General features: G+C 37.4%; 1 protein-coding gene across 2 annotated transcripts; it reads right to left on the reverse strand.

The window, feature by feature from the left end:
* On the reverse strand, positions 1-27,909 carry naa25 (N-alpha-acetyltransferase 25, NatB auxiliary subunit). 2 transcript variants are annotated; one of them, XM_059357975.1, is made up of 24 exons: positions 27,827-27,909; positions 22,531-22,616; positions 21,601-21,739; positions 20,257-20,375; positions 20,035-20,109; positions 19,833-19,940; positions 18,816-18,894; positions 18,505-18,616; positions 17,615-17,704; positions 15,079-15,251; positions 14,884-14,996; positions 14,589-14,796; positions 11,598-11,687; positions 10,695-10,875; positions 8,927-9,026; positions 8,655-8,806; positions 8,434-8,559; positions 6,965-7,208; positions 5,903-6,026; positions 5,749-5,814; positions 5,563-5,660; positions 5,360-5,470; positions 5,127-5,267; positions 1-3,386 (listed from the first exon to the last, which is right to left on the reverse strand). In XM_059357975.1, the coding sequence occupies exons 1-24, from the start codon at positions 27,882-27,884 to the stop codon at positions 3,264-3,266; spliced, it is 2,916 nt and encodes a 971-aa protein (XP_059213958.1). In that variant the 5' UTR covers positions 27,885-27,909; the 3' UTR covers positions 1-3,263. The 2 variants fall into 2 exon arrangements, with proteins under 2 accessions (XP_059213958.1, XP_059213959.1); XM_059357976.1 differs by lacking the exons at positions 21,601-21,739; positions 22,531-22,616; positions 27,827-27,909 and having other exon boundaries at positions 20,035-20,169; positions 20,257-20,372.

The following is a 27,909-nucleotide window of genomic DNA, read 5'->3' on the forward strand; positions in this document are numbered from 1 at the left end:
CAAATTCTCACATTTACTTTTTTTATTTAAAAAAGCTTTGACATTCCAGTGTTTCTGTTTTCCATTTTCTAACAAAAGAGGGTGGTGAGATGACACTCCAGATTGTCAACCATTATTCTGAACCTCAACAAACAACATGTGGTCAGATCACAAACATCTTCTCTGCAGCCACGGATCCATTCAGACACATGGGCCTCGATTGTTTCATTAAAAAAAGAAAAGAAGGGAAAAAAGGCATTTATTAGCAGATGTGTATACAAGACTAACAGGATGGGGAGGATTCAGCATTTACTCTTTCACATTTGCTCGGCCAAATTCTTAATATAATAGTAAAACTTCCTGCAGTCGTCCATCAGTGCTTATTTGTAAACTATGCCTGCCTTTCTCTCTCATTGGTTATGTAGAATAATAAAAGATGCTTGGGGGTTTTTTTTCTGAAAAGATGCTGAAGCTGATGAAATTGTTTTGGTTCGCCGGAGGAAGAAGAAGTGGTGGGAATGACAAAAAGTCTCACAGGACAAGTCTCATGGTATCTACTGCAGCTGATTAAAAAAAAACACACTAATATCTTTCCACACTTTACTCTGAAAAGGCTGCCTCAACTTTTTATTTACAATTAGGTCCAATGTTTGTCTATGAAACAAACTCTTGTGGGTTTGAGCTGACCGAAGGGAAAACCCAGAATAGATTATTCTACAGAGAAAATAGCCTCTGATCTGTCAAAGTGGACAAATATTCTGTTGCTGTTCTGCTCTGGATTAAACTAGAACACTGTAAGCCAAAAACATGCATTCTAGCAATTTATATTAATCTCTGCACTTGTATTTGTAATGTTGTCACTACATACAGTACTTATTTACCCATGAAAAAGGTTATCAGTATTTTCCCCTGTGCATACGGATGAATTTTACCTCACTTTGAGCCTGCAGTGATACATGGTTGATGATTCAAGTAGAAAACAAATTGTTCATGGTGAACATTTCTGTTGATAAGATAATCACACATGGTCTTAAATAATTATAATCAATCCAGTCTTAAAGGTTTCTATGGAAGACCATTTCTGCCCGTTTGATGAAAAAAAATCCTGCAAGTCATTGTCCTGGCAAACATTTGCAAACTAATGACTTACTTAGCTGGAAATGACCTAGTTATGTCAAAAATAACGAGAAAATTCTGTTAATTATTTCAAAATATTAAATTGTTGGACACCTTTTCTATGATCTGTCGTGCATGGTGTAAATCACAACTGCATTTAGGGCGTCCAGCTCACTTTTGCTAGTTTAACAGCCTGAATTTTGGCACAAAGTAAAGCACAAATTGAATTTGGGAGTGTAATCTCCCATTCTCTTATAAAGCCAGGAGTTGCTTTTTCTATAATCTGAAGAAGCGAGTGGTTTTCTGCTGAGGAAACAGATCTGCTCTTGCATGAAGTGAAAGCTCAGCTCAGGAGTGATTTTGACAGGAACCACATGATTGCACAGGTACAGCCGACTAGTCTCTAAAAGATCTAACTGGAGATTACAGATCTCTGTTGCAGCCTGGTGCGCTAAAAAGGATGGATGGAAAAGGATGTGGTCCTTGGCTGGGTGTTCACTTGGTCCGACAGAAGTCAGTTGGGGCCAGACTGGGGCGGTTTATTTCTTCTTTTTAGAGCAGGTTCGGGTCGGACTCTAGCTCATGAAACTGCAGCAAAAAACCTTTATGACTCACTGATTATTTTAAATCTCCAGACACGCCGTCAGTTTTTGTTCAGGACTGAATGTAAATTAACTTTCTGGGTTCTTCTACACATCCACAAAGTCAATTCAGATTCACACAGTGAGCGCACGACAACAGGAAAATACTGCACCACTGACTTTAGTTCAGGATTTTGGGGTAAATCACTTTCTGCTGCCTCAAGATAACAATGCACCTGATTCTAGCTCATTTCAAGAGCAAAAACACCCATGGGTGCACACATGACATGACATCCTGGGCATGAAAATTACAACTCTGTCAGTCTGACTAGATTTTAACACTTCATTTTAAGATACTGACATTACTTTGCAATTCCAAGCCATTATATCAAGATACTAGGTCATAATTTTGAGACACAAACTCATTGAGATGCTAAATTTTAAGAAAGTATTTCATTATTTTTAGATACTTGCAGTAACTTATTCAATTGAGATGCAAAGTCATTAATTCTAGATACTCATTATTGTCTTAGAAGTAATTATCTTGAGAAAGTTTCGCTACTTTCTTTTTCACTGGCAGTAATGGGCTTCCATAGGCTTCAGGTTATTTGATCCACGCCTGTTTTTTAGGTTTGTATACGTGTGCTGGAACAACCCGATTCCACAGTCGACATGTTTACAAGCACCACTTCTAAACAGAATTTAAAAAAAAAAGAAAAAGAAACGATAGCGGCAGACAATTCAGTCTTTTTAAAAATGTCCTTTAACTCATCCCACCACTGCTCTTTATAATACTGCAACTACAGAGGTGGTTCCACTTTTAAAGCGACACACAACATACACAAAGCAAGAAAAAAAAAAAGGAGGAGAAGAAGAAAAGACGGTGATGAAAGGATTCTTGAATGGGGGAACTTCGGTCCGCGGGGGGCCAGGTGTCCGTAGAGCGCTTCAGTTCAATGCAAAAATTGTGCCTGCTTGCTCTTGACGGAGAGAAACAGCTGAAAAAGCAGCACATTGAAATAGCTTTCCTCCTTAGTGTTAACAGTCCCAGTGTGTGTGTGTGAGTGTGTGTGTCTGTGTTTTTTGTTCTCACCAGAAAACAAAGTGAGGAGTAAAAAGAGGAAACCTAAGTGACAAACAGAATAGTGGTTTATTGTGTCTTATATTCTCATTTAGTCAAGGAGAGTTGTGGTAGTTGCTCTTTACTATGTACAATAATTTATTAGATTAGTTTATCTAAAACTGCTTATTCATTTTTCCTAATTTGCTCTATGTTTCTTTTTAAAGGTAGTTTTCCCCCTCATTTTCACATATAGCTGCTGTATAAATTCATGAGTTTACTTACAAGCTCGTGTGCTATAAGAGTTGCAAATGTTCCAGAGTTGTGTTTGTATGTGTGTGTGTGTGTTTGTTTTAAAGAAAAAAGGAAAAATCCAGACTGAGAGCTCACGAACGCTGAGTTGAGAAAAATGCAGGAAGAGGAAGGAGGTCAGAGACGACTGTGTGCTCGGGTGGGTGGGTGGGAGGAGTCGTAGGTCAGCTGGTGGGGGGATAGTCATCTTTATTTGGGGTGTGTGGTGATGGTGTTCAGATCTTGAGGTTCTTTATAGTTTCCGCTCTCTTCTTGAGCAGATCTCCCACCTCCTGTAGTGAGCGCAGGTAGCTGCTCTGCACCTTGTCCATAGCAGTCTTCGTAAACGACTCTTCCTCCTGCAACACACACAAGAAACAGGCAGCAGATCAGCTGATCGTGCATGAGAAAATGGGAAGCCAGATAAAACATTTCTTACTGTTGAAGTGCATCAACCAAAGGCTGCTCAAACGAGACTACCAGCAACGCTTCCAAGATCAAAATATTACAGATTCAGCATTTATATGCAGATGTCTAAACAAGGGTGGCTTTGGCTCAGTGGCTAGAGTGGTCCAATAGATATAGATATACAGTACAGGCCAAAAGTTTGGACACACCTTCTCATTCAATGCGTTTTTCTTTATTTTCATGACTATTTACATTGTAGATTCGCACTGAATGCATCAAAACTATGAATGAACACATATGGAATTATGTACTTAACAAAAAAAGTGTGAAATAACTGAAAACATGTCTTGTATTTTAGATTCCTCAAAGTAGCCACCCTTTGCTTACTAGAATATAAGACATGTTTTCAGTTATTTCACACTTTTTTGTTAAGTACATAATTCCACATGTGTTCATTAATAGTTCTGATGAATCTACAATGTAAATAGTCATGAAAATAAAGGAAACGCATTGAATGAGAAGGTGTGTCCAAACTTTTGGCCTGTACTGCAGAAGATAATAGATATAGAAGATATTTTTGGCCAAGATACTGGAACCTTATGTCTGGAGTTAAAGTGCTTTGAGAGGTTGCAAAGACTAGAAAAGCGCGTAAGAACAAATAGCAAAGAGCAAATAGCAAATTCCACATTGGCTCACAGGTAAACAACGTTAAGATCAAGAAGGCTGACTGAAAACAGCGTGGATAAGGATTCAGACTCTCGGTTGGTTTTTTATGGAGGTCGAATGTGCTCTTGCTAACCTCAGCACCTGTTGCTAACAGTGTACAGCTACAACTTTGCAGGCGGTATTGTGCTTGTGAAATTTGGTTACGTCCACCAGGACAACAGCAGAGGATGATACAATGACATTTTGTGATTAATCTGATTTAGATTTTGATTCAGAGGGATTCTGAAACAGGAGAGGGAATGGGTGTGTAGTGTGAGGGAGACCAAGTAAAGAAATATTAAACTAATTCTTTAATTTCATTAGTTGTTCATTACACACTTTTTGGTCTGGAAGAATTTAAAATCCACCCAGCCGACTGGTGAAAGAAATATAATGAATTTTAAGAGAAGCCAGAGGCAAATTCATTCAGTATAAAATAATTCATAGATATTATTTTACCCCATCAAGACTTAATAGAATGGGTTTAATTAATAATGGTACCCATGTTGAACAAATACAATTTTAGAGTATTAAAAACTGGCCTAATAACATGTGCAAGGACTATTCTGAGGTGTTGGAAGGAACCCCAAGCTCCCACACTGAGTCTGTGGAAAACACAGATGATGGAGACTGTGGCATGTGAGAAGATGTTGGGGAGATTAAATTGTGAAAATGATATGATAAAAGAAAAATGGGATAGTTTTGGTAGGCAGATTTGTTGATTTGCCTGCCTTGCCTGCTCACTTGCCTGTCTTTTTTTTTATTATTTTCAGTGTTGTTCAATGTTTCTTGTGTTAATTTATTTTCAGATTTTGTATTTTATTTATTTACTATTATCATTGTTTGTTTGTTTTTTTTGTTTTTTTATGACCTCCATCATGTCTGGTTTGTTTGATGTTCGTTTGTATGTTGTAAAAATGAAAAGATAATAAAACTTTGAATTATAAAAAAAATAATGAATTTCCATCAGTGGTCTGGACACTCACCTGTGTGTTTCCTTCCAAGCTTAAACCGGCCAGTTTAAAGGCCGTGATGCCAGTTTCTTGCCCCTTTATAAACTCCAAAGCCTGGGTAAGCAGGTCCTGCAAGCTCCCCGTCAGCTCCTGGAACCCACACACCACCGCTGGCTGCAGGACACACAAGTTATCAGTGGGTAAGCTACAGAATACTGTGTTTCTGACAGAGAAGCTCATGAGGAGGACTAAAGGGTGAGCTGTACCAGAGCTGTGTTTGCGTCCTTTTTCTTTTTCTTTTTCTTCTGTAGACTGGTCTTGAGTGGTCGGAGGATCTTGGCACAGTGACTAGCCATCCAAAAGACTATGCAGACCGTCTGTGCAGAATAATAAAAATATCATTTTACACCTTCAACACATCAGAACCATCACAGTGTGTCTGTGTGGAAGCAGATAAGAGATGTCTCACCTCAACAAAGAAGATTAGGTTTTCTAATAAGGAGGGTCTGGTTTTTAATTTGCCCTCTTTCATTTCCAATAAATCCCCTTTGCATTTATTCAGAATTTCTGCGCAAAGAAATAAATTAACACAAATATGAGAAACTGAATAACTTGTGGAGTATAATGTGAGATAAAAATCCAGCTGCTCACTCACCTTGAAGCTGAACTACTAATGATTTGAAACTGTTACAGATCTGGGTTTGAAGCTCAGACGACTCATCTAAAGAGGTGAAAAGAAAGAGGAGCGGTGAGAATAAATGCATTAGGGAAGTATCGATCTGCTTCATGTTACAGTCTTCTCTTCTCACCCAGTCCGACAGTCTCCAGCTCCTGGAGCTGCACAGACAGCTGGAGGGCTGCAGCCTGGCACTGACAGCTCCCGCTGGACAGAGCTGCAGCCAGCCGGGTGGAGGGGGGGCCCAGGAATGGATACTGCACAAATAGACAAAAAGTTTTTACAGCACTGTACCAAGGTTATAATAGTTTTGGATTATTTATTAATTTTAGTTTTAATTTTGTTGTGAATTTTTGTTTTCAAATTCAGTTGGTTTTAGTTTGTTTTTAGAGTGAGTTTTCTAGTTTTAGTTTAGTTTTTATTTTTTGAAAATGCTTAGTTTTAGTTTAGTTTTTATTAGTTTTAGTTTTTTTGTAATGGGCTATGTGTTGGGTGCGAGATTCAAAGTGGTCATAATAAATTTTGCCTTTATTTCATTGACATTGATCTTTTTTTTTTATTTGAAATTTGATTTTGCATGTCTGCACTATTTAGTTATATATTGTATGTTTATAAGCGTTGCTGGTTCCATATTTAATGTTAAAGCAAAACATGTTTGGTATATATTAAAAGGTTTATTTGTTCAATGTTGGCCTGCGATTTTATTCAAGTTTTACATTTTGGCCCATTGTGTATTTGAGTTTGACACCCCTGACTTAGAGGTTTCACTAATAAATATTTCCTCCATCTGTGGAACAGATAGACAGATGAAGACCTGAACAGTGAGAAGTGCAAAAGGGTGTAACCATTTAACACCAGCGCCTCATGCAGCTGCATCTCTTTCCTGAGATCACACTGAGCTGCAACAGGAAGAGGAACTCGACTCACAAATATCACAAAAGTCTTGGCAGATGGTCTGGTTCTCTGGTTCATCTCTCATCAATATGTATCAGGCTCCACCAGAACGTTTCATAACATCTAGCAACTGTTTCTGTCCTGATTTCAAAATTGGGCAAAACCCTGCGAATGTGTGAAGAGTAACAGTTGTCTCACATCCTGTGATTTTCTTTCTCTCTTTCCTGTTTTTTTTTTTTTTCCTTGGGTTTTTATGTATGAGCTGGATGTTGTTGATGGCTGGTGTTGGTGTTAAACCTACCTGTATGTGTTTCTCTGCTATCTGAGCGGCGGTCTGCAGCGTCTGGTTGAGCTGTGAGAGCAGGCTGCTGAGGATCGACGTCTTGTCTCCCACGCCGTTCTCGTTGGCCATCTCAGAGTTCTGCTGCGACGGCGTGTGTCCCAGCGCGGCCAGAGAGGCGAGGAGGCGAAGCGTTAGAGAGCGTAACCTCAGCCAGACCGACTCTTCCTCTAGAGAACGACGCTGATGCTCGTCAGTAAGCTGTCTGTGGACGGAGGAGAAGCACAGGAGGTGATGACGACCTTCCCCAAAACTTCAGGAAAATCATTTAAACGTGACAGAAAGCATATTTGGGATTTATTATCCAAGTCTGTCAGTACTGTTACACTTCAGTTAACACCAACTCTCTCTAAGAATCTAATAATGTCACTGTAATTGTGTAAATGTGAGCATATTACCCATTTCAATATGTGCAAATAGCAGAGAAGTGCTCAGACACCATTTGTTTCAGAGCACAGTGCATTTAAACCAGGGGTGGGCATTTCATTTTCCCAAGGTGCCTCATGACCAATACCACGAAGGTTGCAGGGGTCGGACCAAAACTCTGAACTAAATTCTGCTCAATATTAATGTAATCGCTTTATAAAATACAGTAAATTATCTGGTTTTGAGCTGCTACTGATAGGAACACATGTTATGATAAGACTGTTAATGTGGAGTAAATCAAATATAGCAGTAAAAAGTAGCAAATACTCCAATCACTATATCACTAGTCCATTTATTTTAAACACAACTGTAAATGTCCTTTAGCAAGCTTCCTATTTGTGTTTTTGTATTATATAGCTTGTTTTTCATGTTTGTACATTTTCAAGGTGTTTAAAAACGTTGAGGTGCTTTTATTTTGAAAAAGTGCCGTCCAGTGTGAAACGGATGCTTTCATTTTGAAAGGTAGTGACAGGAAATAACCGGTAGAACGGTTAAATAAAAAAATGAACGGTAAATAATAACGAGTGCGTAGTAATTCATAAAGTTGATATAAAGTATCAAAAAGGCTTCTATAGTGGCTGACTGACAGGAAACAAGGTTTGTTAAAGTTTATTTTCTTCTGTCATATATATTAGTGGCTATATTTGTTGTCTTAACTATAGTAAAAGTGTTGTTAGCAAGTGCTAATGTTGCCCAGTGCCCAGGTCTGGTTTAAACCTTTGCAATTGCTTTAGAATTATACAGCTTTTTTTGTCTTGTTTGTGCAGGTTTAGTGGCTCCAAAAAAGGGGCATTTTTTTTGTAAATTCACCTGCCACACCCATGGATGTATCATAGAACTAGAGCCAGTATGCAGACAATTTTTCCGAGACGACTCGCGCAAAAATATTCTTTCTATAATTCATATTTTATTCATGAAGGTTTAAGATTTGTAAAAAAAAATGTCCTTGAGCAAAGAAAAGCGATCCAAATAATTCTTAAAACATCATGAAAATAATGCCATACCTCTCTTTTGGGTCCCAGCTGGTAAAAACAGTGAGGTCTCTGTTGTCCCTCATATTGTCCCAGGGGATGTCGTCCTCCTCTGGAGACAAAGACATGGCCTTCACACTCTCCTCCAGACTCAACACACTGCAATTTGAAAATAAAAAAAAACATAAATTAAATGAAAAACTCCACCAGCACAAGTCACTATACTTCCATAATATTTTGGAGAATATTCTCACATATCAGCCTCGAGGAACAGGTCGAGCAGCATCCTCTCCGTGCGGACCTGGGCGAAGTGCAGCGATTGGTTCAACCTGTTCCTTAGAGCAATGAACTCTGGGATTTTCTCAAATGCTCCATATTTATAAGCCTGGATGATATACTCTGAGGTCTGGTTGGAGGTGAAGAGGGAAGGAGAGATGCATTAAAGAATGAAGTGAACAAGATCAGAACATGTGACCACAGGTTTTAAAAGTGTCAGAAATGAAATGACACTGTGGGCAGGACTTACATCTTTCTGGTTAGAGTGGAAAAACCTGAGGGAGAAATTACAGGACTGGGAGGCTGCAGCGAACTGACCCAATGACTCAGCATAACGTGTTAACAGAAACCTGGAGAGGAAAAAAAAACAAATTTTTCACTCAAACAGTGGTCTCGGCTCATATTTTTCTAGTGTCTCACAGAAGGAAATCAGTCTGAGCTGCCATTTTTTAACTTTACTGAAAGGGCTAGAAGTAAAAGTATTTCAATAACGTTCTTAACAGTCATATTTCAGCAAAATCACTTTGTTTCATTTAAAATGGTGCCAAAAATTAACCTGTTAAAAACGTTGAGACATTGTGAAGTTATGAATGACTTGGCTGAGACCTGTGAAACATAAACTGAACTGCAGGCTGTTTACATTTTTAACTATTTACATTTTCACAACATTTACTGTCTCTCCTCTCTGCTCTGTGTAAAGCATGGAGCTCCCTTTTTTCCAAATATTTGTAACACTTGTGGGCACGTGAAAAAAAAGAAAAAAAGGAGACAAACACCCTGTATTTCCAAATTTTTGTAAAATAAATTATCGAAGCAACTTGTTTTCTTAAGATTTTTGGGATTATTAAGTATCATTCTGCACAAAATATATTTTTAGTTCTCTCTACTTCTAGGCAGGTTTGTGCAGATTCCATAGAGATGCAGGATGTTAATATTGCAGTCCAAAATGAGACCACAGGGGACAGGAGCAAAAAAAAAAAAAAAAGGGATTTAAGAGGGTTAATTACTATCGCATAAATAACACAGATAGTTTAGTAACCTATAGTTATTGCCTACGCATATAACATCTACAAATAATACTTTTCCCCCCTGCTCATTTTAAAATGGTACCCTTATCTTGTACTCCAACATGTAAATCATCATAATAATAGTCTAGACAGAATTGTCCAAAAAGTGAAAGTGAGGAGCATTTATGGGTACAAGTCAGGAACTGGCCTACTTTACTTATTTCAAGGGTGCTGAATCAAAAAAAAAAAATGGTTCCCAAGCGAAATTTTGAGTTTTTGACCTTCTAATTTGTATATCAAATGGCCACCAAATTGCCCATCTTGCACATTCAGTCATTGAACCCTTAGTTTTTTTGTAAGTAGGCAATCAAAGATGAGGAAATTAAGTTTCTAGATCTATAGTCTAGGGTCAGAGCAAGGATATAGTGGAGGCTCAGTGTCTTTTTTATGTATGTATGTAAAATATCAACTTTTAAGGTGAAATTAAGCATTATTTGTGTCATTTTTTAAGGCCGACATAAATATTCAATCAATATTACTTTTAAATGTTCCAGTTGGTATTTTGCATATATATATATATATATGCATAAAAAAGGCACTGAGCCTCCACTATATCCTTGCTCTGACCCTAGACTATAGATCCAGAAACTTAATTTCCTCATTTTTGATTGCCTACTAACAAAAAAACTAAGGGGAAATGGTCCAATGACTGAATGCGCAAGATGGGCAATTTGGTGGCCATTTGATATACAAATTAGAAGGTCAAAAACTCAAAATTTCGTTTGGGAACCATTTTTTTTTGACTCAGCACCCTTGAGATATGTAAAGTAGGCCGGTTCCTGACTTGTACCCATAAATGCTCCTCACTTCTTATAGGAGGCCTTTATTCTGAAATCCGTCTAGACTATGATGTGTGAGTTGTCCCTCTCCTGCTGAGAGTCAGTGTGAGAAGCTTCATGACTAGATCATTGTCGTACTCTGAAGTAAAAAGGTAACTGTGTTTGTACTGACCCTATGGTGTCGTGCTGTACATGCTTGGCGTCCAGGCTGGAGTAGAGGTCCACTACAGGCTCGAAGGCTCCCAGGTGACAGAAGACGAGCAGCAGCAGCAGCTTGAACTGGGCGTTGGAGGGACTGTGAGACAGACCTTCCTGAAGGACCCCCAGACTCTGCCACACCATGTTCTCATCCCCTGCAGCCAAAGAGAAACAACCTTAGAGACGGCATCACCCAAACAAGAGAGAGAGAAGATCTAGAACAGGGGTGTCAAACTCTGGCCCCAGTGTAATTTTAAATTATTATCTTATTATTGTACTATAAAAGCTGACCCGCCGGTATTATACGGCGCATTTACCGCTATTACTACAAATCCCACAATGCTCTGCTGTTGTTTTGGCGCGTCAATCAGGACAGGACCCAGAAACGCTCCTCTGTGAAAGTCGTCATAGCAACCTCAAGCTAGAGCTGTCTCCCAGCTACCCCTTCCCAAAAAGCAATAGGTTTTACCTTTTCTTTATGCACTTTTTCTTGCTACTTGATTGATTTATTATTGTTATTTTATTTTTAAATGTATTAACCTGTTGAAAAAGTTTATTTTGATATTTAAATCAGAAGGATGCAAATAGAAAAGAGGCATAGGATTTTTATTACATTTTTATTTAATAAATTAATGACACTGATGTGTTTTTTATTTGAAATTTGATTTTGCATGTCTGCACTATTTAGTTATATATTGTATGTTTATAAGCGTTGCTGGTTCCATATTTAATGTTAAAGCAAAACATGTTTGGTATATATTAAAAGGTTTATTTGTTCAATGTTGGCCCGCGATTTTATTCAAGTTTTAAATTTTGGCCCATTGTGTATTTGAGTTTGACACCCCTGGTATAGAAGAAGAGAAAGAGAAAAACTCACCCGTCTCCTTCCATAAGTCGATGAATACATGAGCTGCCATGAGACAATACATATCGGAGAACTGCAGCTCCGTCTTCAGAGCGTTCATTCCTGTTCAACACAGATATCAAACAATCAGGACACGCTAGGACAGCAAACATTCACAGGAAAACATCAATACTACACATAGTTTTTGATCTAGTTTCAAAATGATACCAGAGGGAGTTTCAGTGTTGTTGCAGAAGAACTTAACCTAAAAAATATCTGCAAAATGTTTACTTAAATATAGGAACCAGCCTTCAATGACAACTGTAGTCATTTGATTCTTTTTATTACATTTATTTAAACCCTTGGTAAACACATTAGGGGAGAACTCTGATTTCAAAGGTGCCAAGGTAAATACATAAAATGTATAAACAACTAAAATCAAATAGAAATAGAAGCAGAATATGTGGCTTTATCAATTATACAAAAACAAAAGTTATGTAAATAAGATTAGCAAGTTAACTTTAGAATTGTCAATATTAACGAACTTTCTAAGCAGTTTTAACGAGGCATCTACTTGAAGTGTCAAACATTTTCCAAGTATGTGGGGCACAATAACAAAAATCAGATCTTATTACCTCAACAAATTTTTGGGACCTGAATAATATTCAAAGCATAACTTAAGTATGATACATAGCCCTAATCAATCTTGGTGAAATAGAGTTAATTATTATCTAATCATGTTTACAACTTAAAATTAAAAATACACTTGTGTTTTCATGTTTAAAATCAGAATTTGGAAAAAAAGATGGTAATGAAGGCAGCTGCAGTGTATTGAGCTATTCTACTTTTCCCATTTTATTTTATTTATGTTTGTTTCTTTTAATGTTATATGTAATAACATTTTAATGTTATGTTGTATTCCTTTATTAAGCATCTTCTTAAGTTATTTTAAACCTTGGGTTCTTTTTTTTTTTTACTACTAAGTTTTTTTCTTTTTATATGCTTTTGTTTGAGCATTGTTGGAGTCTGAGATCTCAGAATTTAATTTCCAACAAAATAACTTGAAACTGCCATCAAACCGACTACCTGACTCTTGTTTCTGTCTTATATTTTACTGTACATTCATGATTTCTGGAGGCTCATTCTCATCTCTGAACCTGAAACACCAGATGGTTTGTAAGGAGCTGTCATTGGGAACTGTTGGGAAGCAGGTAGGCACATTCAAAAAATACTTGGCAGGTGATTTGATGAACCATCTGTCTGTAACTGTCACCGTCTGCTGGTTGCTCCTCACAGGACTCAGACTGGTCCTTATGGTGCGGAGACAGACATTATTATAGGTCTGAAGAAACGGTGTGCTCATGATGCCTCGATTCTCGTATGATATCTCTAGAAACCAGCAAGTAGACTGTGTTTTCAACAAAAATAACTTTGTTTCAATTTGTTATATTTAGTGGATCTAGAGGAACTGGAGTGGAGGAATAAAGATAAATATTTACTTAGAATATTACTGGTGGCCTGTAAGAAATCAATAAGGAAGAAATGTCTGAAGAGGGAGGCACCTAGTGCAAATGAATGGATTGATATTGTGTACAACATCTTTGTTATGGAAAGAATTACTTTCAATTTAAGAACACAAAAAGAGGTATTTATTGAAAATTGGCAAAAATGGATTACATACGTCTCTACCATAAAACCGGATTTCAGGTAATCTCAGACTGGACGATCAGAATACTCTCATTTCTTTGTACCTTTCCCATTTTTATTTAATTTTATTTATTCATTTATTTTTGGGTGTTTTCCAATCCCCTTTTGTACACTTTTACTTTTTTCTTTGATATTTTCTGTATTTGTCTATAGGCCTTCATGTTGATTGTTTGTTTGTTCATTTCAAAAACCAATAAAAAGTAAATTACAAAAAAAAAGAAACCAGCAAGGTAACCTTACCATAACCACAACATGTCGGACACAAACTCTTAACCTTACAGCAAACTGCTAAGTTTTTGTCACAAACAGGAGGTGAAGCCCTCTAATGTGACAAAGTGAAAACAGATTTTGTCCCCACGATGCGATTAACACAAACATACACCACATTTCCAAAGTTTGACAAGCATGCTGCTGCTCCGGCTGCTGACCAACATCTGAGCAGCAGAACATTTTGAACAAGGTTTATTTAAATATTGCGTCAAGTGTTAATGCTGCCATATGTTCAGTGACCTGCTCCTTTCCATATGCAAATATATCACTGCAGGAAGAACATTTCCACAGCCATGAATTTGGCTGCGTGGAGGATTGGTTTATTGTCAAAGGTGTAAATCTCTTCTTTTTGCCAAGAATAGTTCAGTTAAATTTTTTGTTAGTGACCACCACAGTGGATAGATCAATCCTGCTCTACATTTTAGCATGATCTTCTTAAAAACAAGACTCTGCAGCTCATTTCAAGAACCTTTATTTTTATTTTGAGATTGATAGATCTGAGTTTAGTTCTTTTCTTTTTAGTTCTTTAGAGTTTGCAGCACTGCACATTCAATCAGCGAGCAGTGATTGTGTTTAGCACAAGTATAAAAAAAGCAGGATTTTCTTTAAATGGTTTACTGATGTTTAAACTAGGTTATTTAGCAGATTTTCCAATCACACACAAGACAAAAAGGGAGCGGGCAAAACTAAGAAAGAGGAAGCAGCGATGGGAAACATCAAAGTAGAAAAATAAGGAGAAAACACTCAGCAGATTTTCACTATTTTGTTTCCCTCTTCCTCTAAATATCTGCTTACTAACATCCATTGAAACATCAGAAAGAGGAAAGAGGAATATGTTAACTTTTGCTTTTCTTTAATCAGTATAATCTGCCAATTTGTAGGGAAGAACTGATTAAGTGCCATGATGATGAATCACTGCTGTTACCAGAACATAAGTGGTAATGAAAAGGGCTTCTATTTTTCTGGTCACTGGGCAGGAAACACATTTATCCTTAGACAAATGTCAGTGCCGAGAGATTTAAGAGCGAATAAAGACGATGTTCTTACCAAACTTGAGTCCGTGACGATAGTGAGCTTTGAGCTCCGTGATGAGCCGGAGCTTCCCGTCCGTGTCGAGAGCGTGATGCAGCCCGAGCGCTCGACTCAGCTGACACACACACAGATGCCTCTGCAGCGCTTTGGTGTCCTCTGGAAAAGCAAACCCCTCGTCTCCCTGCTCCCCGAGTGGGACCGCTTCACTCAGACGGTTAATGAACTAAAAAAAGTTAAGAGGACGACGAGAGAAATGAGTTTCACAGCCCGACTCTTCGCTTCACAACTCTACAACACTGCTGTAACCTACCTGCACGTGTTGTTCAGGAGCGAGCAGGTGGAGGTATATTTTTAGGTCGGTGATGCAGCAGGGTTTGTCTCCAAACTTCCCAAAGAACTGCACCATGAGCTCTAAAGGCTCACCTGTTCAAAGCCACATAAAGTCACACTGAAGCACCTGACAAAGAGCGAGACTCACAAGCAGAGCAGAAGCAAGAGTTTTTACCTAGCAGGCTTTCTTCAGGACAGCCTCGTTCCCTCAGTCTGTGTATTAATTCAAGACGAGCTAAATAGGGTCCTCTGAGCGAGCGAGAGTCTTTGCCGTCCTCTCCTTTAATCCTCTCCTCCACGAACCTCACCACCTCAGCCACAGTGTGATGTACCAAACCCTCCGAACAGCTGCAGTCACACACAGACACACACACAGATCAGTGGTGAACAATATTACATCTATCTAGAATAAGGCTCTTTTTCTTGCTCGTCCTTCAAAGTTTAGAAGAACAGCAATAAAAGAGTTTCAAGGACGACTCAGCAAGTTGAATAATTGTTCTAAACTCAGGTTGTCTGGTTGAAGGATGATATCTCCAACTTGTGTCATCTCAAGACCCACATATTGGGTCAGGAAATCATGGATTTAAGATAAATGTCTGACTCTGAAGAGCCTCAGATTACAGTTTACTGTAGATAAACTAATAGAAGTGTTTAAAACTGCAGGGTTTTAGTAGGACAGCTGATTTAACCTGCTAGTCTTCACTGATATAGTAGCATGTGTCACTAAACTCACCAATGCAGTCAGTAAAAAAAAAAAAAGGACTCCGGCTCAACAAACCATCTAGGTTACTGGATTTAAATAAAGCCTGATTTCCACCGGGCGCGTTACTGCAGCGTAACGTCAGCGTCGCGTATGACGTTGCAAATAGGTAACAGTCTAATCAATGAGAGCATTTCCACCGGGCGCGTAGCGTAACGTTACTGCAGCGTCACGTCAGCGTCTCTAGCGAGCATTAGGTAGGACTTCTATTTCTCCGCGAGACGCTGCCAACTCGCGTGAATCTCAACAGAGCAGATCGCACCAGACAGGAAGTCCGACTCAGAATCAGCGTAAAACACTTCCGCCCCTTTCAAAATAAAACACAATACGCAGTTCATGCAGCCTAAAACTACTTCACATCAACATTATGTTATGACCGGGGCACCAGATCAGCAATCAATCAATCAATCAATCAATCAATCAATCAATCAATCAATCAAAGGGTCTCAGAGGATCAGCGACACGGACGACAAGAGACTGATTGTTGAAGTGGAACATCATACAATCATTTATGACATAACATATTGTTTTTATAAGGATAGATGGTCAGATTAACAGATCTTTCACCTCAGAGAAGCAAAGTAAGTTGGTTTTTGTTGTTGTTGTTTACTTTATACACAGTTTATCCATAGACTGTATAAATAGAGTTTAGAGTTTATCACGGGATCTTGCGGTCTCCCGTATGGTCAGAATTATCGCGTGATCTCGATATCTCGCGTGTATACGGCCGGCTCGCTAAGCTGACGTGCTGCTGCTGTAACGCGCCCGGTGTGAATTGACAGACGCAGCAAAAACGCTGTGGAGACGTGCTGCTGCTGTAACGCGTCCGGTGGAAATCCCCAGTAAAAGGCACGTGTGGTTTTGATCTAGTGCAAATATTCTACCTTTGACAAGATATGTGGATGTTTTGTTGGATTTCTTGAGGAGGAGAAGGCTACATAACAGTTTGCCTTCATTTCTGATGACAATATCATTTTAAGGATTCCTGCCGTCTCTCTTTTGGACTTTTAATACTTATACGGGCAGCACTTTCTAATTATTTTGGACCTTGTTAAAGTACTTATTGTAAAGTCCTGTTTTAGAAATGTATTTTAAGATGATGTCTTACTGTGAATGTTCTATAATGTACCTTACTTGTTTATGTTTTTATTGTAATACCTAAAGTATATAAAAAATGTTATAAACAGAAGCGTGGTTTGCACCCGTTTCTCCTGTGAGTTGTCCTTATTTATTTATTTATATATATATATAAATATATATATATATATATAAATATATATATATATATATAAATATATATATATATATATATATATATATATATATAAATATAAATATATATATATATATATATATATATATATATATATATATATATATATATATATATATATATATATATATATAAACTTTAACTGATTGAATTTACCAGACAAAGTTTTTTTTTGGTTCACAGTTTATTATTACCATTTCTTATCCAAATACCTATTGTATAATGTGTTTCTGTCTATATCCTGCCTGCTTATGAGGCAATTATAATAAAAAACAACAACATTAATATTAATAATTTTTCCAGTCACAAGTACATTTTTAGTTGTAGTACTTTGTTTTTAAACAAGTGGTCTGTAGGAGATAAAGAAAAGGCTCCAAAACAACCAAGCAAACAAAAATCTGCTCAGGCATACTGTCAACACAAGGTAAGTTCACTCATTAATATTTTATACAGTAATGTATTAATAATAGATAGGTATGAAATGCCTGGTGAAGGTCTCTTGAGAGAAACATGAGGGAGTTGCGTTTTAAACAGTAAATACAGGTTCAATTTTCTGCACAATATGCTGCTCAGTGCATGCTTTGGTCAAAATTTTCAATAAGAAAATGTAAGAAACCCCAAAAACCTGTAGGGCTCTAACACACAAACACAGCTGCACACAAGTTCTTTTGTACTCACTGTTCTCCTTCTTCTGGAGGACTCCACGACTGATCAATCAGGTGGAAGAGAGAGTCGAAGTAGGAAGGATAGAACTGCCAGTCATCAGGACTACAGACAGAAACACGCAGGTTTGTAACTCATGTCCCATCTGGAGTATGTGTGTTTATGCATGTATATACACTACCGGTCAAAAGTTTTAGAACACCCCAATTTTTCCAGTTTTTTATTGAAATTCAAGCAGTTCAAGTCAAATGAACAGCTTGAAAGGGTACAAAGGTAAGTGTTGAACTGCCAGAGGTAAATAAAAAAAGGTAAGCTTAACCAAAACTGAAAAATAATGTACATTTCAGAATTATACAAGTAGGCCTTTTTCAGGGAACAAGAAATGGGTTAACAACTTAACTCTATGGAGTCTTGGGATATTTTGTCCATTTTTGAATTCTTTTCATGTCTTTGTAAGTCATTTTGTGTCTTTTTTGGTCATTTTGTGTCTTTTTTAAGTCATTTTGTGTCTTTTGGTGTCTTTTTTTTTGTCATTTTGTGTCTTTTTTTAGTCATTTTGTGTCTTTTTTTGTCATTTTGTGTCTTTTTTTTGTCATTTTGTGTCTTTTTTAAGTCATTTTGTGTCTTTTGGTGTCTTTTTTGGTCATTTTGTGTCTTTTTTATTGTCATTTTGTGTCTTTTTTTAGTCCTTTAGTCCAACATAAAATGTGATTTTGAATCTTTTTTTTACTTTCAAAACACTATCATGCTCAATAAAGAATTTTAAATGTTGCAAATGTGCATTAATTTCAGAGTACACTGAGACATTAAACTGCATCATTTTCATTTAAATTCTGGAAAAGTTGGTGTGTTCTAAAACATTTGACCAGTACTCTATGTATGCATGTATGTATATACACACTCACTTTTTGAGTAGCAGCTTGTGGGCGAGGGAGTTACACTCTGGCCAGCGCTGTAGTCTCTGGTAGAGCATCATACACTTGTTTTCTCTGCTCTGCAGCTCACTGGTCAGCTTCTCTGTAGGAGGCGGCACAAATATATAAGTGAGGAGGTGTTTTGTGTTTAATATTCATTCATTCATTCAGACATTTTGCCAGAAGGCCTGCAGCCGAAAACAAGCCATCTTACAGAGATGTTGATTAATGTGCATCGTCTTTATGAATAATAATTGTGATGGTCTTTGAGGCTTTCTGAGTACAGAAACACAGACACCTACCCCCAAGTGGGCCCCGGATCACCTCGAGAGCCTCCACACACTTTCCCAGGCGCTCCAGGATCATAAAATACAGCTGCACCTACAGTCACACACACACAAACACAAAAACAAGTAAATTGCTTAGCAGCAACTCTGGTTCAATGATGTGCATCAGCCTGAATACAAGAAAATATGTTTTAGTGGAAATTAGTGGGAGTCAAATTGTATTTGAGGACTGTGTTGTGCTTCACAACATTAAACATTGTTTTGGAACGAAGAATGTACAGCTGTACAAAGTACGCGTTTCTTGCAGTTTGTTTATAACCTAATAAGTCTTTCAGACTTAATCAGCCCTAAAAGTGTTCATAAAGCTGAATTTGATCCAAAATTACTTCATGACAGCTCATGTGACATTAAATTAATTCCTGATAAGTGAAAACAAGTCAATAGCATCACAACATCTGCAAAGATGGACCAAATCATCTGTCACACTCCCCAGAATGACTGCTGGATGTGACTGATAGACAAGCAACAGAAACAGGAAATGTATATGATGCTTTAATGGAGGTATTTCTCTGTTACTAGGTCTCAATCAGGATAACTCAGCTCATTGGACAAACAGGGAAACTTTCCCAACAGGATTAGTCTGAAAGTGTTTATCCTCAAAAACAGATTTTCTAAAAAAAAAAAAAAAAAAAGGGAAAAATGTCGTAATTGTATAAAGAGTGAAAGTCCAACCAAATGTAACGACATTAGTAAGACTGCAAAATGATCTTCTTTCAAAAACATTTTCATGGCCAATTAAAGCAACCATTGTTCCAAATAAAATATGAAATCAGTTTATTCTATTTATTATTACACAGTCCTGGTGCTCCAAGCTCTGCTCTCCTTAATGCCTTAATTTGATTTAAAAAAAACTTTTCCTGGGACTATAGAGAGCCTTTGGAGGCAAGTACTATACACAAGTTGTATTGTTTTTGGGTGAACTATTCCTTTAAAATCAAATAATCTTTCAGGTCATGCAGACTCCTTACTCACCTCTGCTTCTGCCTCTATCTTCTCCTCCTTCACCATTTTCTCCACCATCCGTTCTGCCAGAGGCAGAAACATGGTTTGGGCCAGTTTTTCATCTTGTGCTGAGATGGCCTACACAACAAATACCGTTACTTTCACAATAATACCAATATCTAAGGAATTTGAGCTTCTGTGTCGTAAAAAAAAACCAAAACCCCATCCATACCTGCATCACCAGACTCATGACAGACCAGAAGTAATACGGGTTCTTGGGGACAATTTTATACAAGGCCATTCCTGCCTGTAAAAGGCGAAGATGCAGTCATCAACATCCTCTTCATTATTCTGATTATAAGTCCATCTTTTTAAATTACCAACGGAGCACAAAAGCTGTTAGTCATGTGTGTTTGCATGTTTATATGCAGCGTGTGGACGCGAGCCTTCTCACCTGCTGCATCTTCTTGTACTCGCCCACGCGAGCGTACGCCATAAAGAGGTGAGAGTGATACTCCTCGCTGAGAGGAACCTTCTTCACTGCAGCTTCATACAGCTTGGTGACCAACTCCGCTGTAACAACACATACAGAATTCAACATGCACGTACTCTGGTAATACTAACAGCCCTCATATGTGTGTGTGCACTGTCAAAACTGCTCCAAAATGACGTTTGAATATTCGCTCTAAAAACAACAACACATAGGAGGTAAATTAACTAACAGTAAACCTGAGACCTCTCGCTCACTCAAAGAGTGATACTGATTTAAATAAACATATTGATATCATGTTTCTGTTATTGAACGCTCCCAGAGAGCTGTGCTGTGATAATAATGGAACAACAACTTTTCTTTGACTCGAAACAGTAAATAATCAAACCAGTGGGGACCTGCAGTGTATGAAGCAAAAGAGGAAAATGAGTCGAATTGAATTTAACTGATATCAAATATGTATGGACGACAACAACTGCAGCATTTTATCAAACTTTTCCGTATCTCCAGTATATTCCTAAAAGTTAGCCTAATACAGTCTTCAAGAACAAAAAACAGCTAAAATACTGCCATCGGAACACTAACTATCATTAGTTGGTGGCCATGAATAGATATAATGTTGCCATGCAAAATATCACAATACTATGCTGTATCGTCTCCCCCATCTCTACTAGTTATTATCAATTTAGATGTCCATGATATGTACATATGGTTTCATCATGATACGCTCTCATTAAAGATGACAAATTATATTCAAAGACTGGAATCAGACCAGTATTCCGCATCAGCTGATACCCAAAGCCCAGGTATTGGTATTGTGACTAAAAAAGTTCTATCAGTACAATCCTAATTTAGACAAAACAATTACACTTGAAACAGTAAATAATCAAACCAGCGGGGACCTGCATTGTATGAAGCAAAAGAGGAAAATGACAGTACATGTCCAGGAGACTCAGGGAGGACCGGATGGTTGCTCAGGGAGCAATGAGGAACTGTGAGCTGGACTTCTGTCAGCTGCACACCTGTCTGCAGCTGTGCTTCATGCTGACATTTCTCAAACTTTATTTTGAAGGCGAAGGACAGACTAGATCCCGATTGTGTTGGATAAAAAGCGCCATATAGTCACCTTTAGAACATAGCCTACATCACGCAGTGTTCCCACTCGCAAAGCAGCCGCTGATGTGTTTTTTTCCACAGTCACAGAATATTAATTCTCACAATTGAATCACCATTTTTTAAATATATTTGAATATATATTCAAAAATTTGAATATTCATTGCCAGCCCTAATGTGCACATGTGTACTCACGGCGATGCATCTCCCGGTAGAGAATAGTCAGAGCTTGTAGTGAGTTGTCGTCAGTGGGCTCGAGAGTGGCCACTTCCTGCGCCAAAGAGAAAGCTTCATCCTGCTTTCCAGTCCTCTGAAGGCCAATAGCCTTTAGGACCTGAGAGGAGGAGGAGGAGGACGGGGAAGAATAAGGAGTTTCAGAGGGAATAGAGGAGGAACAGAAATAACAGAGTAAGGCAATTTTGTCAATAGCACGACGTCCCCAGAAAATACAGTTCACAACAGCAAATTTGTCTGGAAGGAGATTTTCCAATAATCGCACCCAAATCTGAAGTGTGAATTTGGTTGTGTGGACACCTAATTGTTTAGAGCATTATAAATCTTCAATATTTTCTTTTTCTGCTGATTTTCACAAAGAGAAAATACTTCCCATTTTATACTTTCTCACAATGGCTTCTGTGGTCTTAAAATGGGCTGGGAAATGTCTGAGAGCAACACAAGAATGCTGTCCTCAAATCACCCGCTTACCGTTATTGTTAATTTATTTTTGTACAATAAAACAAGGACCAGAGACGCAACAGAAAAACAGAGAAGCAAGATGTTAAGGTGAAATTAAAAAAAATTGCACCTCAATAAAAAAATAAAAAAATCACAACAAATACAAAAGTTATGAAATCCACAAAAGGAATTTAACAGGCAGGGAATCAAAAAACAATCACAAGGCAAGCAACATCAATCATGCAAGTTAACAAAATAAAAGAGAAAATATGTGAGTTTGTTTAGGAGTGTGTTCATGTATTTATGAGTGTGTGGACATATACATGCGCATGAAGGGTTTGGACTGACATAAGTCAAGCAATAAAGAAAATCATTATTTTCTTGTGTCAGCATGTTAGAAAGTGTTGAAAACTCCACACTTTGAGTGAGATTTGCTCCTCAGTTACCCACCTTGGCACAGTGCAGGTCCTTGTGTTTCTTCAGCAGTTTATCCGCCTGCTGTATCGCCATTTTATTGTTGCCATTATCAAGGTAATCTGCAAAAACACAGGGGGACAATGTCATGACAATAATAATGGTGATTGAAAATATACGAATTGAATTAATTGCACGTGAAAGTTGGAATACAATTGGCATAAAACTGTGTGTATTACTATTTAAAACTATTTTTATATAGTTATGATGTTTCCTTTCCTCTAGCAAGCTGGGTTGTAAAAGTGATTAATTAAGTCATTTTTAAAGTAAAAATAAATAAATTAAATAGTTCCAGCTGCCATATTGTGAGGATTTGCCGTTTTCTTTGTCTTTTGTGAACTGGTAAACTTGTCATTTTTGGGGATCTAAACTTTTGGTGAGAAAAAACAAGCACATACCTTTTAGATAACTTTTGGTCCATATTTCACACATTTTAGCATTTAGACTAGACACTGACTGAACTAGCTTTATCTGGCATTTGTGACAATGGGGCTTATCTATTCCATTAAATATATTGTGAAATTATAGAGAAAAATACATGTTTTCTGTGAAATTTGAGTTAGTACGTGCTTGTTATTAGAGGTGGGAATCACCAGAGGCGGCAATATTCGATTTAATCCGATTACTTGTGTCACGATACGATATTGTTGCAATTTTAAGCATTTTGCGATATGGTGAGTATTGCGATACAATAAATTGCAATTTAACTGCATTTTGTGTTCACAAAATTAAAGTCAATGAAGAATTGTTTCATCAAATAAGAGAAACTTCTCAGTCTATTCATCTCACTTCAGTCTTTTTTATTTTTCCACATGAGTCAAAGACCCACAGACTGACAAAATATTCAGTCGAATTGAACTTAACTGATATCAAATATGTATGGACGACAACAATTGCAGCATTTTCTCAAACTTTCCTCAACTTTAAGCTTCACTGCTCTGAATTTTTTTGAATGACAACATAAAAAAACCTAACTTTGCAGCGTTATTTAACAACTTCCCGACACGATATCCTGACGCTCATGGCTCCTTAGATCTTTTAGTTTCATAGGATATCAGTATCTCCAGTATATTCCGAAAAGTTGGCCTAATATGGTCTTGGAAAAAAAAAAAAAAAACAGCGAAAATACTGCCATCGGAACACTAACTATCATTAGTTGGTGGCCATGAATCGATATAATGTTGCCATGCAAAATATCACAATACTATGCTGTATCGTCTCCCTCCCCCATCTCTACTAGTTATTATCAATTTATTTTTTTTATTTTTTAAAACTTTATTTTTAATTTTTCACATTTTTCCAGTGTCTTACACCAACAATCAAGACATATGAATCTCATAAATCAGAACATACATAAATCAGAACATACAGGTCACCGAGGGAAATCAAACTCTTTGTCTCAGAAAAAAAAAGAAAAAGAAAAACACACTACGAAGTAGGGTCACAGTAATCCATAGGTAGGAGGTTAGGAGTTTAGTTATTATCAATTTAGATGATCATGATATGTACATATGGTTTCATCACGATACGCTCTCATTAAAGATGACAAATTATATTCAAAGACTGGAATCAGACCAGTATTCCACATCAGCCGATACCCAAAGCCCAGGTATTGGTATTGTGACTAAAAAAGTTGTATCAGTACAATTCTAATTTAGACAAAACAATTAGTTTATTGTCAAATTAATCAGGCGATTCATGTATAATGAAAACATTTGTTAGCTGAAGCCTCAGTGAAGCTGTCACCATAACTTTCTGAATGTTTTGTAGATGTTGAAGTTATGTGTACACACACACACACACACACACACACACACACACACACACACACACACACACACACACACACACACACACACACACACACACACACACACACACACACACACACACACACACACACACACACACACACACACACACACACACACACACACACACACACACACACACACACACACACACACACACACACACACACACACACACACACACACACACACACACACACACACCTCCGTTCAGCCTCTTCAGGACAGCTGGGTGCCAAAATTAACCTTGCCAGACAGCACACTGTGATTATGTCATGTCTATTCTCTCCATACGAACTGTCATCACAGTAGAACAAAAAGTTGACGAAAGCCTGCAGAAATGCGAGGAACACGGACTGATCACGTTTAGACCCCGGGGTTGATATATTCATGGTCTGCTGCCAAACTAAGCAGCCCTGAAGCTCAAGCCTTGGATGACAAAGACAGAGGGACTAGTTTACTTATTTATGGGTTGCAAAATGCATTTTAATTTCTCTGCAGCCGAAGAGGGACAACCTCAATGCAGCTAAATGACTTGACAAAGTAACAACAAAACCTGTTCAATCTCAGTTTAGGTCTGTCAAATATATTTTTTTCCTAACTAGAACCTAGAAAACAACTTCTAAACAGGTTGTTCTTACCAGTGGTGTAATGCAAGTAGGGATGGGACGATACATGATTCTACTGCAGATCACGATAAAAAACACTCACATTAAGTTGATCGTCGTGAATTTCCATTATCGGGATAGCAGTCTATCTCACTAACGTAGAATCAAAAATGTATTTCCCGATTTATTTTTAACTGCAACAAGAGAAGACGCTATTTTGTCATTCACCACAGTTAAAGGCCCTGTTATTAAATTAGAGCAAGTTAAATCAGATGTATGGAAATACTATGGATTATAAACAAAACTTAAACTCCCATCTCCGTGACCAACATTCAATAAAAATATTTCTTTGCTTCTTAAAATAGCTTAAGTGATAACAGTATTTTTAGAGCCACTTTGAGAGTTTTAAGAATATTTTGATGATCAACAGGATAATATTGTGACATTAAATTGTTGTTGGTATCTTCATAAGCCTGAATGTAACTAAGTGAATTTACTCAAGTTCTACTCCACTACATCTCAGAAGTAAATATTGAACTAAATTCACTAAATTTGTCTGACAGCTTTTTGCTACTGTTAAGATTTTCCATGTTCTTCCTGTCCAGGGAAAACATGCAACTCCAGATATGTTTTTTTTTTATGTTTGTGATAACCTGGATGATGCCTTTAGGTTATAAAATTCCCCTCCTTCTAAAATAAACTCCCTAAAACCCTCTTGGATCAGCAAGGAAAATGCATCATCACAAAGCTGAAAACAGCTGTTTTCTTTTTAGAGATATGTGTTTCTCACAGGACAGTAAATTCATTTATAAAATGTTTTTAGGTCATTTCTTAAATATATTTTCAAAGGTTTTACAATATGTTTTTAATAATTTCTATATGTAGTTTGTCTTTACATATTAATTTATTTGTTAGGTGTTATGGTCATTGTGTTTTTATTTTTTTCATTCATTTGTAAACGTTTTTAGACCTTTATGTTTAATTTATCAAGGTTTCTTGGCTTTAATTTATTCTTTTGAAAGATTTAAAGGACATTAAGCCTCTCAGATCAGCTGACAAGTCATTCTTAAAAGCTGAAAACACTACAAACACATGGTTTAGTCAAATGTGATGCATTGCTGGAGATTACACTACACAAAAGTATATTAAGTAGTTTAAATTAGCACAAGCTTAAACATCTACAGCAGTAAAATGCAACATACACATCAATGCAATATTAATACTCATCGAAAAAACTCACATATACTAGTAAAACATCAACAGGGAACATTTTACTGCACAATGAATACTAAAAGCACATTTTCCTGATACATACTTTACTCAAATAAGGTTTTGAATGCGGGACTTTTACTTGTAATTGAGTATTTCTAGTATGATATTAGTACTTTTATCCAAGTAAAAAGGTTGACAACTTCCTCAACTTGTGCTCATTTTTAAAAACACACTAAACATCCGTTATTTATCAGTCGTGTTTAGAGCTGTGACCATAGATATATATACTGCCCTACAAAGTTTTATTGCAGTAACTACGCAAAAGGTAAAACTGAGAAAAACTGCTTTAAAGATTTTAAACGTGTTCTAACTGGCCAGCCAATGGGTAGAAAAGTGATATGACACTTATTTCTACATGTATTGATGTAATTTTTATGCTCAAAATCATGATTTATTTGACTTTTGACCCCAAAACGTAGTTACTGCATCACTGTAAAAGGTTCTAATAGTAATATAGAAACAGAGTGCAGTAACTACAATGTTGTCGTCTTCTTTCAGCTTCTATATTTTGTTTTCAGTGAATAAACATTTTCAAATTGATTTTGTTATCAGTGTATTTAAGTGTGTAATATAATTGTATCTCACTTTGTTTTGCTTCACCACTATCTATATAATAATTTCCCTTTCAAATAAACGTATAATTTCTATTATTTTTATGTTTAAATTAGTTTATATATCCAAAGCAGACTGTGGTAAGTGCAATTACTGCTTGGTTCTGAGTTGGATTTTGTGGTTTTTATATAATTATTTCTCTGAAATAAAACAAAATTGAAATCTAAAACTTTGTTGCAAGATAAAACAGACATCAAGGAATTCATTTTTAGTTATAACTCAATTTTGACCAAAAATGTAGTTACTGCAGTTAGACTTTGTAGGGCAGTATACATATAAACACCTTTCTTATATATATATATCGGCTGTGACAGCTCCGTGCTAGCTGGCTAGCTGGAGTTAGCTTCAAGCATTGTCCTAACACTATTATGAACCTGATGCTAACTGGAAGCTAACACTTAAAGCTAACACCTAAACAGGTACAAATTCAAACTGGAGGCAGACAGCTCATCATAACATGCATATATCCCAGCATGAGGCACACAATAGGCAAACAATAACCAACTTTTATTTTTAATAAATACATAGTTGGGGCTTGTCTATGAGCTACCTGGCTAGCTGACACATTAGCATGCTAGCTAGCTGACACATTAGCATGCTAGCTAGCTGTCAAATAGCGACCGTTAGCAAAAAAAAAAAAAAGGAGTTCGACTTTGAGAAACCGGAGGACAAACATTTCTAAACCTTTCAGGGCTTAAACAATATGGGATGAGTTCAGGTTTAACACGGAGCTACACACGGTTTTCATCCAGACAGCCGTGCCCGACCCGGCTTGTTGTTTCGCCGGGTAAGGTGCACTGTCATTGGGCGCTGCAAGGCAGCAGAGTCCGAGGCTGGAGCTGGTGGAGCTGCTGGGCCCTGCGGCTCCAGCACCTCCTGCTTTAACACACATCAACCGGGACACAACACAAGGATGTCCCCCAAACACACAAACAGGCTTAAATATAAAAGTCTCCATTGAGTCCTCACCGTAAATGGGTCTGAGCCTCCTGTCGTTAGGATCCTGCACATGGCCTCTCGCCGCCATGGTGGAGTTTACCTGCTGGGGGAAA

Source organism: Centropristis striata, chromosome 19 (assembly GCF_030273125.1).
Source record: "Centropristis striata isolate RG_2023a ecotype Rhode Island chromosome 19, C.striata_1.0, whole genome shotgun sequence".
Classification (NCBI taxonomy): domain Eukaryota; kingdom Metazoa; phylum Chordata; class Actinopteri; order Perciformes; family Serranidae; genus Centropristis; species Centropristis striata.